Source organism: Accipiter gentilis, chromosome 6 (assembly GCF_929443795.1).
Source record: "Accipiter gentilis chromosome 6, bAccGen1.1, whole genome shotgun sequence".
NCBI lineage: Eukaryota > Metazoa > Chordata > Aves > Accipitriformes > Accipitridae > Astur > Astur gentilis.
This window is the reverse complement of record NC_064885.1, coordinates 2,145,650-2,164,576: the sequence shown is the minus strand read 5'-3', so window position 1 is coordinate 2,164,576 and position 18,927 is coordinate 2,145,650. Positions and strand designations below refer to the sequence as shown.

Genomic DNA, 18,927 nt, shown 5'->3' with positions numbered 1-18,927 from the left:
GCTTTTATGACAGCCAGGGCTTGCACTGAGCTCTGTTCAAACATCCACCCAGAGGTTAGGACAGCAGGCACTTAACTCTCAAAGTGCCCCGCAAACCGGCTCATTCCTGGAGGCATTGATTTGTCCCCAGCAACATCAGAGAGCTCAGTCCTCCACCGGCACAGTAAGCACACAGCAAACAGAGAGTAAGTAACATCATCGTGAAGGAAGGGGAAGGGGACGCAACTTCAGAAATAGAAACAAACCCCCATGGGGTTTGGAACACGACTGCCCCTCTCACAGATAGGCGACGAAGGCCCGTGGGGAGCACTGCTTGAAGAGTCAAGATTCCAGCCTCAGAGGTCCCGCTTTGGATTTTCTGGCTCACACAGCACAGTACCATCCACCTGGAACGGAGGAATGTCGAGTTTTTGGAAGACAGGATGAGGGAAGGCTGCATGGAGGTGCAGTCCAGGTGTAAGACACCAGGAACGCAGATGGGTAAAGGCAAAGTGTGTTTGCTCTAAGCTATTATTCAAATATTGGCATATTTGGGTTTATTGCAGGAACACAAGAGTGACAACATTTGCAGTGCTCAGAAAAACACAATTCTTCCAGACCCCTCCTTTACAAACATGAATACAGCAGCAATAGTAACAAAATGCTTTTAGATAAGCTGAGAGAAGAGGCTGTTTTTATAAAACATACAAAGAAGGAAAAGGCATTTGTTTTCCACACAGTAACACTGTAACAGTTAAGTGTACAAACAAAACCAAGTGACAACAACATAACAGTTTACTAAACACAAAAATAAAAAATAAAATAAGTTCTGCAGATCTTTTCATCAGGCATCATGAGCGATTTTTAATAAGTTTGAAATAAGCTGTTTAATACTGTCGTGGTCTAACCCCAGCCAGCAACTAAGCACCACGCAGCCGCTCACTCACTCCCCCACCAGCCAGTGGGATGGGGGAGAAAATGGGGAAGAGAAGTAAAACTCATGGGTTGAGATAAGAAAGGTTTAATAGAACAGAAAAAAAGAAACTAATAATGATAATGATAACACTAATAAAGTGACAGCAGTAATAATAAAAGGATTGGAATATACAAATGATGCACAGTGCAATTGCTCACCACCCGCCAAACGATGCCCAATTAATCCCCGAGGGGTGATCCCCCGCCCCCACTCTCCCCAGTTCCTATACTAGATGGGACGTCGCATAGTATGGAATGCCCTGTTGGCCAGTTTGGGTCAGGTGCCCTGGCTGTGTCCTGTGCCAACTTCTTGTGCCCCTCCAGCTTTCTCGCTGGCTGGGCACGAGAAGCTGAAAAATCCTTGACTTTAGTCTAAACATTACTTAGCAACAACTGAAAACAGTGTGTTATCAACATTCTTTTCATACTGAACTCAAAACATAGCACTGTACCAGCTACTAGGAAGACAATTAACTCTATCCCAGCTGAAACCAGGACAAATACCAACAACAAGAAACTTTTCTTTTGGATGCCCCATGTAAATGAAAGCAGTGTTTCTTCTCTGGGTCCAGTCAGTAGTGTAAGTCATTGGTCACCGAAACAGGTGCTCCTTTCTAAGCCTCTGTTAATTCAGTGGCATTGGCATGGTTTGTCAAGACATCTTCTAGATAAGCAGACACTCTTACCCTAGCTTTGCCCTCCAGCTGTTTCTCTATCCCACCGAGATGTTCAATAGCTCCTTTTAATACTCTCTCCCTCTCGTACAAGTCTGTGTGCATTCCTGCTTCATTTTCTTCAACTCCCGATTTCAGATATTGCAACACGTAGGATTTGATTGCATCCCCATTTTCTGTTATGGTTTCCCAAATGACTGGCAAGTCTGTGCTCCTTGCCAGACTTAACAAATGAAGCAGAGCCTGGCAGATCTGTGTCCTGAGGCTGGCACTGTACTTGAATTCCAGAAAGTCCTCGGTGTCTTCACTCTTCTGCAAGGCTATCACCAAGGCACTCCAGATTTGGCAGAACTGCTCAGTGGAGCCGTAGCATTCTCTCTTGCTAGGGATGGAGAGGGCCATGGCTGATTTGATTCGGACTTTAAAATTCTTGCAGGACTTCACTACTGAGGAAAGTGCACTATATGCTTGCGTGGTCCAAGGAGCCTCTCCTGAAAAAAAAAAAAAAAAAAAAACCACCAAAAAAAAACCCCCACTTTTTCAATCAGTGAAAAACATACAAAACTGTAAATGCATCTCCTAAATATTTAATGGGCTTACATTACTGTATTTATTCCAGTCTAAATGAGAAAATTGGGGTTATGAAAAATTAGTTTTAAAAGTTAATCTTCTGAAGTTTTTTAAGAGGAAAAGTGACATTTTGCATCTATTCACAGCTATAATCCCATCCTCACACTCTTTTCTAACATGACAGATCCAACCAAATACAGCACAGTTATGCCTGTATTAGCATTTGCAGGGTCTGAGCCTATTTCACCGGCAAGAGCCCTAGGAAAGCTGACAGCAAGATTCAGCTCAGTTTGCTTTCTCCCCACTTCCTCAACACATTTGTAATGGAGACCTTCTTATCAAAACCACAACCTGCTGTACAAATCCAAAGCCAGTGGGACAAGTTACTCACCGAGTGGCAAGGCAGGGTTCTTAAATACATTCCCCAGTGCGTAACAAGCATTCCAGCGCACTTTCATAGTGGCCTCGCTCTGAACAGTAGAAATAAGGGCCTGAAGAGATTCCTCAATGGCTTCCCTAAACCTGGGGTTCGCTATGTGATATGGTTGAAGGAAATGAAGCACATTCCCAAGGGCCCGGACTGCATTACTCTTTACCTGGAACACACATACACAAAAGAAACATTCTGGCTTTCGGCTTATAGGCAAAGCTTCTGTCAAGCCTGCTACAAAATCACGCTCAGACCCAACAAGAAGCCCATCTGGAATCAGACTTATGGTGTCTTATCAGACGGTAACTTCCTAAATGCCACCAGAAAGATCATTCCCTGCAGATGGTCACGCTGAAAAAACAAAACAGAACAACCCAGAACAAAACAAAAAACAAAACAAACAAAACACAAAACAAAACCAAAAAAACCCCAAACAGAACCTGCACTGTGGAAAAGCGCAATCAAGTGCCCTGCAGGTCAAACAACGTGGGAAACCTCCAAACACCAGCCCTCAAGAGAGGATGCTGAGCTGCAGGTCCCTGTCCGTTGGGGCAAAACACCCCAAAGTAACTGGTGCCTTTTTTCCTTTTTTTTTTTTTTTTTTAAATTAAAAATGCAAGAATTAACTACAGTATGATAACCCCACCCTCTTTTCCCCTCAGTCATACCTTGTCTCTGTCCTTGGATGCTTCAGTCGCAGACCGTAACATTTTCAACAGGAGGAGATCTGAAAATTCCTCTTGAAAACTTTGTCCCATTGTTTCCCTAGCAGAAGAATCACACTGTGAAAGGCCAGCTCAGATGATCCAACCCCAAAGATGGGATACTATCCTTTATAAAGGCGTATGAACAACCTTCACTCTTTAGAAGCTAATATGTAAGGCAGGCCTTACTACATGTGACCACTATGTTTATTAATTTAAAACCAAACTATCAATGCAAGAAAGCTGGTTAGCAATGCATTAAGTCTGTAATAAAAAACAGAGGGCAATGAATTGCTCAGAGGCAATTCTGTAGCAGGAATATATGATAACTATTTCTCCTGTTAAAAATGTAACAGTAGGTTTGACTTCCTTAAGTCTTTGGCTTGTGGAAGTGTTAAATATTTATTAATTTTACTTCTGGGTTATGTTAAAAGTAAAGTAACCAGGGAACATGCAATTACACAACCCAACATACAAGAAATACAAAACTGAAAAGTAAACCCGGAATATACTTCAGAACTAATGATTAGAAAGACCTAAACCCAAGCAGTTTAGTAGAACTCAACCCCAGATGGATACAGGATACTTATAATACAGCGTCATACACTGGTAGACACACGGGCTGAAGAGTGGTAAAAAAGAAGCATCCAAGCCAAATTTTGGCTTTTTTGATACTAAATAGATCAGTACCCTCTGTCTGATGCTACAGGAATATGGGCAGAAAGAGGAGTTCCACAGGCCAAGGCGTGCTTACGTACATGTTGATGATCAGAGTGTCTGTAAGATTGCCCAGGGACCAAGCTGCTTTGGCACGGACGTTTGGAGACTTGTCATGGAGGGAATTCAGAATGGCATTTGCTGTGTCTGCCACAAACATCACATCCTATTAAAGTAAAAACTGCTGCAAAGTTAGAAAGTTTTAAAAACTCAGGTGATTTCCTTAGTAACATATACAATCTGTCCTTTCTAGGGAAAATGATACCTGCACAGAGGCCAGCGCTATTCATATACTCTACTTTTTTAGGTGACAACTTTTAACCTCTTTATGGTGCTCCCTGTACAGCTTTTTTTGATCTTTAATTAACAGTCTAAGCCTGCATGCTGACCAAGTTCACCACTCTCTTGGGTAGCTGTTGCTGAAAGGTTTCAATGTATTACTTAATTGCATTGGTGCTTTAGTTACTTTGGATCTTAACATAATTATCTGGCCTGCCAATCTTATACTCATCAAATCCCCCTCTTAGGAAAGTAATTGCTTCTCCAAACCCCCTGTTGTGCTGCCTGTCTAATCTTCTCTTCTATGGCACACTACATTTCATTTTCATCCCCTTGCCCATGGTAAAGGATTTTCGTTCCAAATATTTTGGAATCGAATCTCAATGTCAGGTACTGCTTAATATTTTTATTACAATCACTCATTTCAGGCCACATCGCAAAAACTACAGAGTCTTCCAGCTCAGCCAAGCTAAGATCAATTTTTTTACAGCATTTTTCTCTAAATAAGCTTTACTTCTTAGTTTTAAGCAAAACCGAAGCCTTCACATTAAAAACTTGTTAAACTCTACAGAGCGCTGTACAGCTGTTCCCTTCTTCCCAGCTCTACCTCATCTTTTGCAGCTCCTTTGCTCCAACCTAGCCTTTCCCACTTCTGTCTCTGAGACCTTGGGGAAGATCCTGACCTCCGTCCTTTTGCTCTCACTTATGAGGCACTCTGGCTTCTGCTTCATCTCACTTAAAACTGCACTGGTTCTGTTCACCACACAAGGCAACAGCAGGTCTGGACACAGTAAGGAAAAGCTATATACACACTACAGACCAAAAGCAAGAAGGAAGGCCAACTCATTCCAAAAGAAGTCATGTCCCACATCTTATGGTTCATCAAACCTATTATAAAACGGCTTAAAATAAGAAAAATAGGCCAGTTCTGACCTGCCGAAGGCAAGAGAAGAGGATGTAGACTCCAAGCGCACGTGCGGCAGCAGCTTTTACTAGTGGGTTCTCACTGTGGTTCAGACCAAGAAGCAAAGTGACGCACAGTATCTGCTGGTCATTCTGCAACGATAAGCAGTCATAGCAACAGAGAGAAACCGAAAAGATCTCAGTCCCACAAAGACAGACAACTGACAAATATTCTGAAAGAGCCTAATATGTGGAACCTATACAAGCTACCATTCAGAGCGTATCCTTTTATTTAAGTAAATTGACTGGCATTTCGGGGTGCCACACAGGAAACCGGAATGCTTCCAGCAAACGTGATCTTGTTGCTGTTAGATAAGACCACAAAGGAAACCAAGATATTAACTATCATCCAAATGCAGAAGGCATGGCCCATCAGAGGCAAACCAGACTGGATCAGTTGCTTTTTCCTGACTTACTTCACTCTTTCCCCTTCATTAACGAGGGCAAACAGGCAGATTAAGTTCATCCTGGGCAGATTGTCAGTTTACCAACCCATGACAAAGATCTTTGTTTCATCAGAGCAAAGGGTCAGAGTGGGCACTGACTTGACCCCACATGGCCACAGGGACAGGAGAGTGTATGGGATCAAAGTACAGGGTGATGAAGTACATGCTGTACTTGGAGAAACCAGACGGAGAATTCCAGAGATACTGCTGTACTAGCAATTCTTGGGCAAATGAGATCTGGCAGACTACTCCCCATCAAGAAGGGCACAGTGACATAAAAGGAGCTGCACAATGCAGTGGTGACACACTGCCAAGGCTTTCATGTTCAAAAGCATATTTCATGTTGCAAAAGGAGAGTAAGGCCAACACATTTGTTTGCTTCTGCCAGGGCAATCACCACAGTTCAGTGTTTTAAAAGCCAGCCAAAAGAAAAAACATGCATGCAAATTCGTGAACGACGTCAGTTCATAGCTGTTAGCTCAGCTGTCTCTTCAAAGACTTAACCACCAAAATAACAGCCCTTCACCCTTCCCTCATGCAAGGAGATTCTTGCCCTCCATCTCCCATCCATCATCACCAAGGCTGAGTATTCATGGCAGGGCCAAACAGCTTCTGTGACCCACAGTTTAATTGTTTTGACAGACTAATTACTCCCAACATTGCCTTTTCCAGTCCTCAATAGTGACAACTTGTTCAGAATATTAAGAAAAATCCTGGTTTCTCCAACCTCTCCTCACAAGTTTTAAAAGGCTTTACGCTACTGTAATCTGGTAGACAAGAACAAAGCATCAACAGGTAAAAATGCCACGCTTAAAGGAGTGCTCTCTCACCTGCAGACTGCTGAAAGCTTCTGGCAAGATAGAGGACAGGGCATCACAGGCACTTGTCTGAAGAGTGGCATGTGGAGAGTTCTGAAGAGTGCCAGGTAAAGGGCCATTTAGCATCATAGTCCAGAAAGTTACAACCTACAAAAGAAGCAGCCAGGTTTACCTACTTAAACTCAGCAATTACGCCTAAGTTCTATAATAGATTGTCTTTTCCTATGATCATCTTTAAGGCACACTTACAGCAGGTAGCATAATCACACGTGAAAGTGACTACAACTGTTTGGAAGCCTAAAATACTTAGCATTCAGAAACATTTTAAAGACATTTTAGTACTGCTATCAAGTACTTATTCACTGAGTTCCGTTTGTTTCCTTCTCAAGGCCACGTTCACTCAGATTAGATTGCATTAGGTAGAGTAATGATTCCATTCTTGAATCCACACAGCTGGGTATTTTCATTTGCCTGACAATTTACATTTGTATCAAGTAACAGGAACCCGGTGCTACTGGACACACTTCCTATCTCGTAGAGTCACTGGTAATGGGCTCAGAACTTGGCATATGCCAAAGAAATTTTTAAACTTGCCTTCTGTTCACAGAAGCAAGACTTAAACAGGCCTGCTCTACTACTAGAATGCCAGTTCCTCAGCTTCCGCAAACTTATACAACAAAACAGCCTCAAACAATGGATTTTTCTGAAACCACATATATTATGGTTCTGGCTACTCTCTCCGCACTTGTGAGCGGCCAGAACATGTAGGCTGGCTCTCATAACAATGCAAATTCACCAAAACTCTAAAAGTGTATGTCTAGTTTTATGCAGCAGCAATGACACATGCAAAATCGGCACTGTTCTTCCAGCTTTCAGAACTTAGAGCAGGCAGGAAGATGAGGGATGAGAAAAGGCAGAAAGGCAGTTTAAAGGGGTCATGTAAAAAGGGGGAAAAAAACCCCACCAAAAACGAACACACCTGCCTACAGACAAAAGCAAACGCCAAAATAATGCAGGAAGTCTACAAAAATTGTACACATCAGCACCTATAGAGCCACAAGGTACCGAGTCCCTTTCTGCTTTCCTGCAGTTTATTTATCTGTATCCATGTCAGTGACTTTGCAGAGAGTTCAATAAAGGAAGCTTAGTGAAATGGAATCTCAGACGGAGCCCACACACTTACCACGCTGACAGGTACTCTCTGATCAGGGGCAACGGCTGAATCGGGTTTGTACTGCTGTAGTACCCCTGTGCCCAGCTCCTCCAGAAGCTGCAAGGAAATAACGAAAAGCAACTAGGTCTTTATCAAGAATGACTCAAATACCATGGAACGATAGCAACCTTTACCTAGGACTATACTTACCTTAGCCAGGGAACAAAAATAAAAGATTCAGTATTGTTTTGGACTCTATTCTGTCCTGGCTAGATTAGAAATTAGAGGAAATGCCTTTCTTACATAAAGTCTCCAGCTAGAACAGCGCAACAAATTGCCATGCAAAGAGGAAATCTCCCTGAGCTTTCCTTTGGGTGACAGACTACAGTTCCTGCATCAGCTGATGCTAAATCAGGGAAGAGCCAGTGTTATAGTCCTTGTATAACCCAAGCTTCCTGGTGACTCAGCAGAGCAACACAATTCTGCTAAGATTTCAAGACTGGAAGCAAAAGGTGCATTTCTCAAAGTGTCAGGCTACTGCATTTCCCAAAGAGCTCCTTTACGGTGTGCTACATCACACACACACATAGCTGCTCTGAATATTCATCACTACCCAGTTGTATTTGCAAAGCACACTAATAGATAAAATTGACTTCGTAAAACAATGTTGATGTTTCCCCATGCTCTTACTTTGGCTCCATGAAGCTGAATGGATGGATCCATTTCTTCCATGCATCTGCAAGCCACTTCTCCAAGTTCTAGGAAATAGCTCTGAGCCATAGGGAAATAACCTTTTACAAGAAGAGCCAACACCTAAACACAAAGAAAGAGATTCCATTCAGCGTTTCTTCCTTCTATTAAACCAAAATACCCCAAATACACACAGAGAGGATGTTAATCGTCTAATTAACACTGGGTCCCTATACTAACATGATGTAACAGATATGCCTTGCAGCACAACTTCTAGAATACTACAGCTAATTAAAAACCTCCCTATTCCACTATCTTGTTCAAAAAAGGGCCACAAAAGCACTATCAGGTAGCAACACGATGAATTATTTACTGTGAGGTCTCCTGTAGCTAAAAAACTAAGTGAGAGTGCCTATAAGAGCAACACATTCTGTATCTCCTGTAATACTGCTGCTGCATTCTGTGAAGCTGGATTTAACAAATATTCATTGTTCCAGAGAAAAAGTGAGAGTCCTTCGGATGCACATTACAAAATCTTACTATTTTCTGTGGTGACATGAAGAAAAACAAGGCCAATTCTCAACATTCACAGGTACTCCTTTAGTTACACCAGCATCACTCTATAGCTCCTTGCAGACTGTTCTTTGACTGCAAGGTTCTTCCCCACAGTTTTCTAGCAAAACTTTAAATTCTGTACGGAGGAGTTTGCATGGGGAAGACTCACAGCCTTCACCAGATGCCAGTACACACAACCAAGTAATACTTAAAAATAACGAAGGTAACAAAAATCACAGGCAGATGACCTGGCTGCAACAGGTTTACTATGGGACAGTTATGTTGTGGCCACAGGTGCGGAATCAAATGTTACTGCTCTTTCAGTCACAGCACCTCAGACATCCTGCAGTAGAAAATGCGTTGGCCTAAATCTCACTGAAAGAGCTAGGAGCAAAGGCAGCCCATGACTGAGGCTTGGCTGACATGAGGCTATTTGATATTGTACCAAGCTGTTCATTTTACAAGCTAGCTGTTCATCCCCACCTGTAAGGATTCTAGTCGAAGGGGACATGGTTCGTAAACGCTGGAAAAGGATGGAAAGTTAGCATCGCTGTCAGAATAGGAATCCTCTCTGGGCAGAACGATGATGGAAACACAGAGACGGAGAAGCCAGCATGGTTCAGAAGACGTACATCCTGCTGGATTATCTGGAGGCTCCCCTTCTGAGGGGAGTGCTTTTCTCCACTGCTCAGAAGAACTAAAACGGTGAGGGGTTGCGCTACCACTATTATTTAGCCCTGAAGAACTGGGCTGTTGCAAAAGTAACTGCACCTCTGGTAAAGGTGCTTGGACAGATACTATAGCCCCTAATAATGTGAGACTAGAAACTCGAACATTAACATCTGCAAGAAAGAACAGGGTGGGGGAAGACAAAGCCAATCCGTTAGCACCTCACTGACACATCAGCGTGCTTCTTCAGCAGTTTTCAAAGAAGACAGATCATAACATATAATTCGACTGCAATACATATGTTTATGTATTCATGAAGCACAGGGGTGGGGAGGGGGGGGGCGAATCCACAACTATCTTGTAATAACCGATGCTGAATTATGATGTAACTCATACAAAGAGGCTCCAGCCAAACAGAATGCAAACCTTTATGACAAATGTATGGCTTTATCTGGTTCCAAACTCTTGTCAGCAACCCAGGTTTTAAACGGCTGTAAGGTACATTTGAAACCAAATTTGCAAGGCACTGAAACACATAAAAAAACATACATGGAGTGGTGGTTAAAATGTCAGCCTGGCCTCCAAAAGATTTGTTTTTACATTTGCAATTTAGGTCATTTAGACAGCTCATTATCGGAGGGCACGTGAAAACAAATGCCCAATTATCTGCTCCAAAACTTGGCTCCTAAGAACAAGTATTTAACTACTGTGACCTGGCATAAAGACCAAGGAATTTCAATTGCCCATGGAAAGCTTTTTTTGCCAATTTGGATTCCAGTTTTAAAGCCAATGTGAGTCTTCAGAATCATTTCATAGGTTCATTCAGCTCCAAAAAGACTACATGAAAGAAATACAGGAACAAGAGAATTTTGCTGAAGAGAAAAGAAGCCCTAGGACTCTGTAGGAAGACTCAAGTCAATGAAGCCTTGTGAGATGACAACAGTCTATTTCCCATCACCACCTTTGTCCTCAACAGCTACAATAATTTCTGTGCAATCTTTAAGACTTAATCTAGAGACCAATTATCATCTCTTGGGCAGCATTTGAAACATTTATAGTACAGTTACCTTGACTATTTGTGTCAGTGTTTGAGAAGAGGATTCTGCCACCAGGGCTAGCAGCAGGCAGCGGTGCAGCTCCCGGATGCTAGAAGCAATAGTTACAGAGAAAGGAGTAAAAGCTCTCTTGTGATCATTAGCGTCTTCAGCAACAGAAAGAAACTGCTTAGAACCTTCCAGGATGGCTGAGAGAACTTGAAGAGCACAGGCACGGGTCTGAAATGATAAAACATTTCTGTTACCCACTTTTAACACCTCCTTCGAGCTGATGGCGAATTTTAAAAATTTATGAAAGTCTCTTTCTCCAGCAAGAGAAAATTCAACTCCAACTATCTTTTCTCATAACTTTAAGCAGTATACAACCAACTCTTTGTTTCCTTAACCAATATATCCTCTTTTATTTCTGGCGGTACAGTGACCAAGCAACACAGACACAGTAGCCAAAGTACTTACTGAAGATTACTATGCTTAAGATTACTATGGGAAAAATACAATGCTTTTTCTACTCAGAACTGCCTCACCTTTGGAGAGGGGTCCTTTAAAGCAATAGTCATCAAGGACACTGACTGAGGGCTGCCAATACCAGGTGCATCAGGAACAAATGCTGACCAGTAGCCATAAAGAACTCTTTTTTCTATTGATTTTATAGCAGAAAGGAAACAGGCTAGAGCCCCTTGACGAACATTGGCTTGATAAGATCTTAAAAACAAACAAAAAGATTAATGAAATGGCAGCAGTGAAAAGTAATGAACTTAACCTTTTTCACTTATATTAGTAGCTAGCTGCGACACGAAATTTTTTAGACTAAGAACAGGAAGAGAAAGAACAAATTTACTTTCAAACCAATACGAGTTACTGCCTTCCAATTTTCTTGTATCACCACATAAATCAAAAGGGAAAGTGATTTCCTCAACAGTTTTGATTAAGAACAAAGCGTTAGGATCCTGTGGAAGCGTAAGAGTCTGCACACATGTGAAATTTGTGCCCGATCTACAGGAACAAAAGGTATGCTTTAACATGATACACAAGCTTAAATTCTTATGAACAGTACACTCTGCTACCTTGTTTTATGTTTACGTGAACAACAATCACCTCATTTTGCTCTGTATTCCACCTTCAGCATCAGAATATTCGGACTCACTGCTGCTGATTCTTTTCCAACTAGTATAATGTGAAGACAAGTGATCCTTTCCAGCAGGCACATGTGCAACATCTGATGCACGAGTACGAGGATCTGAACAAGGACTGTTCTGCACATCTCCCAAGTGTAATTTCAGCATGTCTGCTCCAAGGACTGATTCATTTCCTGCATCACCCAAACCTTCTTTTCCTTCTTCCCCAAACTCTCCCTTCTTCTGTTTCCCTTTGGACTTTTTTCTTCGGTTCTGTTTAAAACAAAAAATGATTATTTTTTTTTTAATCTTTTGAAATAATATCTAGAAAGATGTCCAAACATTTTACAGTTGTAAATCTAAGGGAAAAAGGTCTCATCTGAAAATAAAACTAATTGCTAATCCACAATAAAAGCAGAGTTCAATATAATAAATCATGCTCTTTGTATAGTACATCAACATCAAATTATACAAGTTTCTAAATGAGTTTTAAGATGAGATTTAGTTTAACCAAGAGTTATCACAGCTATTTTGCATCTTCTGATGCAACAGTACTGCACGTAAGTGCAATTATATGTATGTGCAATACTGTACATACAGAAACAATCACTTCTTTAGTATCTGAGTTTGCAAACTCTGCTCATTAGTAGCAACAGTAACATCAGTGTAGTAATACCTTAGCGTAAGCAAGCAATTTATATCTGAATAGCTTCAAAAATTAAGCTTTGGCCTCTTCATCAGTAAAGCACAAGATTTCCAAGAAAACTTCCACTTAAAAATCATATTTCACACAAAAGTGATTAAAGAAGAGGAACAGTAAATACTTCTGTAGTTCCTTTAGATTTACATTAGGTTATTTAACATCTAAAAAGAAACAGGTCAACATGACTACACAACTTTATTCTCTCTAATGTCTTTCAGATAATCGGTAATCCATAATGTTTACAGGGTTAAAAAATAACCTGTAGAAGGATTAAGCAGAACAGATGGGGGAGGGGGGAGAAAAATCAGTCTCTAGATGAACTTGACTTCCCTAAGAAAGAGTCAAACAATTGCACAAGCATTAGGAGAGAAAACGTAACTTATAAAATAAAAAGCTTTGGCTACTCTGCACGCACCAATCCCATGTCTGCAGGCCAAGAATTCTTGGCTATAGATGAATAACTGATGCACACAGCTTAACTCAGGAAAACCAATCTCTGCAGAGCCATTTGTTCTCGTCATCTGAGTTTACAAAGCAATTTTACTCAGTGCAGAGATTTATAATCAATACCTTTAAAGCAAAGAATGTGAAATGTATCACACGCTTAGAGCAAAAAGAGCCTGTCAGCCACTAATATCATGTCAGGTAACATACAACGGCAACAAACATGTGCACAATGAGCATGTGATAGAATCAGTATAATTTCAACTTACCCCCGGCTGCTTAAAGGTGGCTGGTTCTGATTGTTCCTGTTTGACGGGTGACTTTTTATCATACTGAGGTAATGGAGCCGGGTACAAGGCTGTGGGCATTTCTATGCTCAATCCTGGCAGTCCATGAAACATACATTTCTAGAACAGTAACAGAAACGTTAGCATTCTTTCCCTTTTTGATGCACAAAGATTTACTGTATATTTACTCAGGTGTTCATCAATTTTCAGTTACACTTATAATCCTTCCCCCAGGTCTTGCCTCTCCCCATGCTATGCAACAGCTATGCAACATCTGAAATTCAACTACAACTAGGATTTTAAGTAGGTCCAAAAAAACAAGCCTCCCATCTTTCTCTCACATTCTTTTGTGGGAAGTGCAGTTAAGATGCTGCGAGAGAAACTCAATGTCTTTTTCTTTATATTTCACACTACATTTACCCCCACGCTCAGGCTTCTCTGCTCCCTCTTTCTCATCTTCTCCTACCATCTCACACTTAACAAGCATCTGGAACATGCACCTTCCAGTGTCTGCCTCTTTCTCAAGGTGGATTTAAGTATTTACCTTTAATACTGCAAGAAGAGATCCAATTTGGTCAGTTTGCATTAGTTTCATCTTCCCACCATTGAGAAGCGACTGGATACCTTTCAGTGCATTTTGCAGTAACTGAAAACCAAAACACAGAATTACTTGCTTCTCCTTCCCAAAACCCCGAAGGTTCGCATCTTTCAAGTGACCTTCTAGGCAATTACAGTATTGCTCAACACGATTACTGGGACAGTTACTTATGTTTATTAAAAAAAAATAAAATTAGACTATTTAAGCAAAATCTCAGTTGACAATATTCCAAATTTCATATATTGCAAATTCCAATATTCCAGCAGCACAATTTCCTGATTAGAGTATTCTAGACAATTAGACTCACACTTACCATGCAAAGAGTGATGTCATCTACATCAGAGGTTTTTGAAGACTGCAGAACACTTAGAAAAGTTTGAAAACAGACACTTCTGTAGGACTCATCTAAGTATGGCTGTCCAGGCACACTAGAATTAAAGCAGGAGACAAATGGTTGGATTACAGTTTGTCCCACAGCTTTATAAAGTTACACAAACTCGGATTCAAGCCCTCTGCTAGACTGAAGAGCACAGCTCCAGATAGATGGATGGCTCTTTGAAAGGGATCAGCTCTACCGCTATAAAGAACAAAAGGAAACATGCACAAAGAGCTAGTACAATCATAGTACATACATACAAACCTACTCTGCTTCTGTGGCCACCTTCTCAATTACAATGACTCTCCAAGCATAGCTTAATAAGCCATCATGCTTATAAATACTTTTTAGGCAAAACCTGGCATTGAAAATGGCCTAGAATGACTTTTGCCATTTCCCTAGTTTCCATGAAGTCTGGGCAACATTAACATGCTGAAACATTTTAATATCTACTTGACTCACTGCATGAAGAGAGGGCAACTGTATCACTTCATCTTTGCTACGTTTGAGAACCATCTGGCTCTGTCTTTCTCATTCCTTGCCATCATGTATTTATACACATTGGTAAGATCCTCACTGAGCCTTCTCTTCTTCAGGCTAAACAATCCCAACTCACCACATAGAAAAATCATGAGCCAAACTGACAGATGTTGTATTTATTTACATGAAGTCTGAAGAACTACTTAATCTATAAATGCTGAAATTCCAAGCTTTTGTGTTTGGGTTTTTTGTTTGTTTGTTTTTTTTACAAAAAACAAGCCATCTGTTCAGGGGAACTATTAACCAAAAAACTCTGCAGCAAGTCCAAATATCTACTGCTTTTATTAATTGCTTGCTTGCCCACAGTCTGGGTCAAAATTCTTCCCACATAGCAGCTAATGAAGATTTGATGTTGCTGTGGCATCAGCATATTTACATGTGGAATGGAAAAATGCATGAATTGCAGAAGAATAACTGACAATCACTATAAAAACTTGTAGCTGACCATTTCTTATACAAAATTAACCCAAAGAATCACTGCAGGGACCAGACAGCACAACACTTTTTCTTTTCTTCCCTAAACTAACCTCTGTAACATTATTTCTGGAAGACAGAGTTTACAGTTTTATCCACAGATGAAACAATATCTTGGAGCGCTAAAGTTTGACATTTCAAATTAATGCATATACACCTTACTGGTCCTGAATTTGCTGTTCCTAGCACAAACAAAGCAGACCAGCTGTCCATGCTGTCAGATGTACATCTTCTAAAGCATCCACTCCACCAGCTGAAGAGGCTTGTACACACCTGAGACACAGGTTTGCCATGCTGCGTACTGCTGCCCTCCTGAGTTCCACGTCTGGCTGAGCAGAATCACTGAACTGCAGCAAGAGCCCAGTCTTGCCCAGCAAATCCGGGAGATACTAAAATAAACCACCAAAAGTCATTAGGGGTCAGTGCTCTTCCCTCAGCCTCCTGGTTCCTCTGTTTGGTAGCTAAACATATCTATGCTACAAAAAAAAAATTGTCAGCTGCAATTTCAGATTCCATAGACAAGATTATGTTTATAAAAAAATCACATGAAAATATTAATTTCCAAAGGTCTCTTATTTTGTATTAAGGAAGCATCGAGCGTGAGCATAGTTCAGACCGAGTCCCAGTTTGTGCTTTCTTCCCAGATACAAAGCTAGGTTAGTAACAAGGGCTGTACCAAACTGCTACAGTTACACAGGCTACAAACCCACGCAAGCTGGCAGCTCCAAAACTGCTAGCATCACCACTCCGTGCTTCAGCCTGACAGCAGAAACTGCTCTGCAGGCTGCCAAGAGCTGGTGACAGCAGGAGAATTCAACATATCAAACACTATCAGTCACGCTGCAGCAACAAGGAGCTTCGTACAAACCTCAGGATTGATACCTGATAGTCTCCACTTTGAAATGGCTTTGAGCCCACTGCACACTAAAGATCTGATCTGGTTACAGGATAAATTTCAGGATCCTCAATGGAGCCTGCTGAGTAATGTGCAACTTGAAGCTCCCCGCGTTCTTCCTGCCTGATACACAGGCATACCAGGGTGGTTAGTCTGCAGACTAAGTCTGGTGCTCTTCTTTAATAGTGTACCTTTGGCTCAAGCCAGTTCCTACAGCTGCAGCCTGCAGGTATAGAGGTATTTGGCATGGGAAGAGCACTGTTATCTCTTGATTATTGGTATACACACCTATCACAGCTGAAACTCGACTTTTCCATAAATATCAGTCACTATTTAAATGGGATCTAATCTTAGCATGAAAGGTAAGGCAATTTGAGAATATGACACCTTTTTATTCTTTCTTTAGGGCGGGGGGGGGAGGGAGAAAAAGCAGAAACAGCAAAAGGGTACAAATATTTTTGTGGTTACTTTCTCTCAGCTTGTTAACTCACTTTCTGACATTTAGGTCCATTATTGTAAACAAGAGCTGCTAAGGCTTGCAGAATTTCAACATGTGTCCAAGAGCTGCACTGCTTAAGAGCAGAGATGCAGTAGGAGAGAAGAAAATTCAAGTTCTGTTCATCGACCATCACCTGTTGTAACAGAAAAGGACTGTGGTCAAGAAAACATCATCATGTACTGCTGGAGTCAAGATATGCAGATATATTGGTTACAGACTCGGGTGATCTGGCTGTTAAAATTGCACATCGTCACAGAATCAGCTGACACTTAAGAAATGGATAAATCAACACAGGTGTCCTATAACCAAGAGTATTTCCAATGGCATATCACTTCTGACCGAGAGCCTTTTTTACATGAAGAACCATGCTAGAGCCACAGATCAGAACCTCAGCTAAGAATAAATAAGCACTACAGTGAAAATCTGAGAAACTCTGCATGAAGGTTGGCTCCATAGACCCGTAAAAAAACAGAAGGCCTCCCCGGCTTAGTTGGAGACCAGGGACCCAGCACACAGGAAAAGGAGGGACAAGGCCAAACTTTTCATACCTGAAACCTGTTAAGCAAGTGATGGATAAGCTGACAAACTTTGCTGACAAGATGTTCCTGATCAAGGTGAACCAGCTGACAGGCCTGGGCAAGCAGAGCACAAACATCCTGGAAGAGAAAGCCTTAGTTTATTATTTAAAGACTACAAAGCTAGGGTGGAAACCACATCATCAGCTAAGACTTTGATCACACAACCAAATCTCTGTGTGGATACCAGTAACATCAATACAATGCACACTGATAATGTAACGAAACTAATGAAACTCCAACTCGTGAGCTTCCCCTCAGCTATCTACAGGCCTTCATCCCGATGCAGGGATATGCTGACACAGATTCAAATTGCAGGAGTGCTGCTCAAACAATACCACTTAAACACTGGAGCAAAATCAAAGCCAATAATAATGGCAAAATGGAAAAAATGAGGTTAGGTCAAGGAACAGAAGGAGGAAAAAAGGAGCACTGTCCAAAAAAATCAATTAATTCCAAAGTGCAAAGTAAGCCTACTCTGGAAATAAAATGAAGACAAATTGGTAAGTCAGCACTGTTTACAGCGCAATAATGAAGTACAGTGTGTTCCCAATGAAGCAGTATCAATATGGCAAAACTACAGCATTCAGCTTTCAAGGGCTCACTTTAGGACTTAAAATTTTCAATTGTTTGAACAGTAGACTGTGCAAATTGCCAAGTCCCCGTGCCTACAGTCCCACCCGCTGGCGTCACCCACCACCTCCACCAGTGCTCGCAGGCCACGCGTGCCAACCCGGCAGGGTTTCGGCACATGGCAGCAGAGCTCGCGAGTCGCCCAAAAAAGTGGGGAAGGGAACCGGGGGTGGGCGAGGGCAGGAGAGAGAGAACACGGTCGCGGGGAGGAGAGCGGAAGATGTGCAGGAAAACCCGTGGCCTTCGGTGAGCTGGCCCGTGGGGTGCTGTGGGGTACCGTGGGGTGCCGTGGGGTACCATGGGGTGGTGCGTGGGCTGCTCCGTGGAGGCAGGGGGTGAGATGGCTGCGGCCGCCCTCACGTGAGCCCACGCACCCCCGTGGGCCTGCGCACCCACCTTTGAGGGGCACGCACGTGCGTGCCCCCCGCACCAGCACCCACGCAGGTGGGCGAGAGCCTCGCCGAAGCGTGCGCTCACACCAGGGCGGGGCGCGCACACGCGTGACGTGCACCCTCCCGTGACGTGCACCCTCCCGTGACGTGCACCCCCGCGTGTGAGCGCTTTCTCTCCCCCCCACTCCGCCCCAAGTGTGCACGTCCCCGCGGGTGTGTGCCCGCCAGTGCGGGCGGCGCGACCACCGGCGTCCCCCGGCCCCGGTCCCCCGGTACCTGAGGGCTGGGCCCGGCCGCCGGCGCCGGCCCGCAGCTCTCCGAGATGAGCTGGTCGAAAAGCAGGTGGAGCTCGGTCCGGCGGCCGCCGTCGGGCCGCTCGGCACCAGGCTGAGGCCTCAGAGCTCCCAGCCGCGCTAGGTAACGGCGGAAAGAACCGCACGGCTCCGGCTCCTCCACCGCCACGGCCGCCATCTTCTGCCTTCCCGGCAGCGGCGCTATGGCAACGGGGAGCACTTCCGGGGCGGGGGGCGGCTACGGGGGCCGGGCGGGGCGGGGGGCGCCGGGCGCCGGCGGAGCGGGTGGGGGGGTCCCGGCCAGCGTTTTCCCCAGGGGCCCGGTTTTCTCCTCGAAGGAGGCTGGGAATAAGTGAAGGGGGAGCCCAGGGGGTCGCGGCAGGCTGGGGGTCAGGGCAGGGGCTGCGGGCCGGGAGGGGCGTCCAG

The 18,927-nt window shown here is 43.1% G+C and overlaps 1 protein-coding gene across 2 annotated transcripts; it reads right to left on the bottom strand.

The window, feature by feature from the left end:
• Positions 1–18,725, bottom strand: HEATR6 (HEAT repeat containing 6). 2 transcript variants are annotated; one of them, XM_049803073.1, is made up of 21 exons: positions 18,485–18,725; positions 17,157–17,264; positions 16,601–16,741; positions 15,488–15,603; positions 14,138–14,252; positions 13,771–13,872; positions 13,209–13,346; positions 11,773–12,065; positions 11,202–11,379; positions 10,690–10,896; positions 10,049–10,148; positions 9,437–9,795; positions 8,399–8,521; positions 7,739–7,825; positions 6,568–6,702; positions 5,262–5,384; positions 4,091–4,215; positions 3,297–3,393; positions 2,590–2,794; positions 1,641–2,119; positions 1–386 (listed from the first exon to the last, which is right to left on the bottom strand). In XM_049803073.1, the coding sequence occupies exons 1-21, from the start codon at positions 18,677–18,679 to the stop codon at positions 336–338; spliced, it is 3,477 nt and encodes a 1,158-aa protein (XP_049659030.1). In that variant the 5' UTR covers positions 18,680–18,725; the 3' UTR covers positions 1–335. The 2 variants fall into 2 exon arrangements, with proteins under 2 accessions (XP_049659030.1, XP_049659029.1); XM_049803072.1 differs by lacking the exon at positions 1–386 and having other exon boundaries at positions 400–2,119; positions 18,485–18,724.
• Between the last annotated feature and the right edge of the window lie 202 nt (positions 18,726–18,927).

Bases quoted from the DNA above. Each gene is read 5' to 3' on its own strand.
- HEATR6 (XM_049803072.1), bottom strand. From the start codon at position 18,679: ATGGCGGCCGTGGCGGTGGAGGAGCCGGAGCCGTGCGGTTCTTTCCGC. The intron at 17,265-18,484 runs GTACCGGGGGAC...TTTCTCTTCCAG, and splicing joins CGGCCGGGCCCAGCCCTCAG to GATGTTTGTGCTCTGCTTGC. The intron at 2,795-3,296 runs GTATGACTGAGG...TGTGTGTTCCAG, and splicing joins CATCCAAGGACAGAGACAAG to GTAAAGAGTAATGCAGTCCG.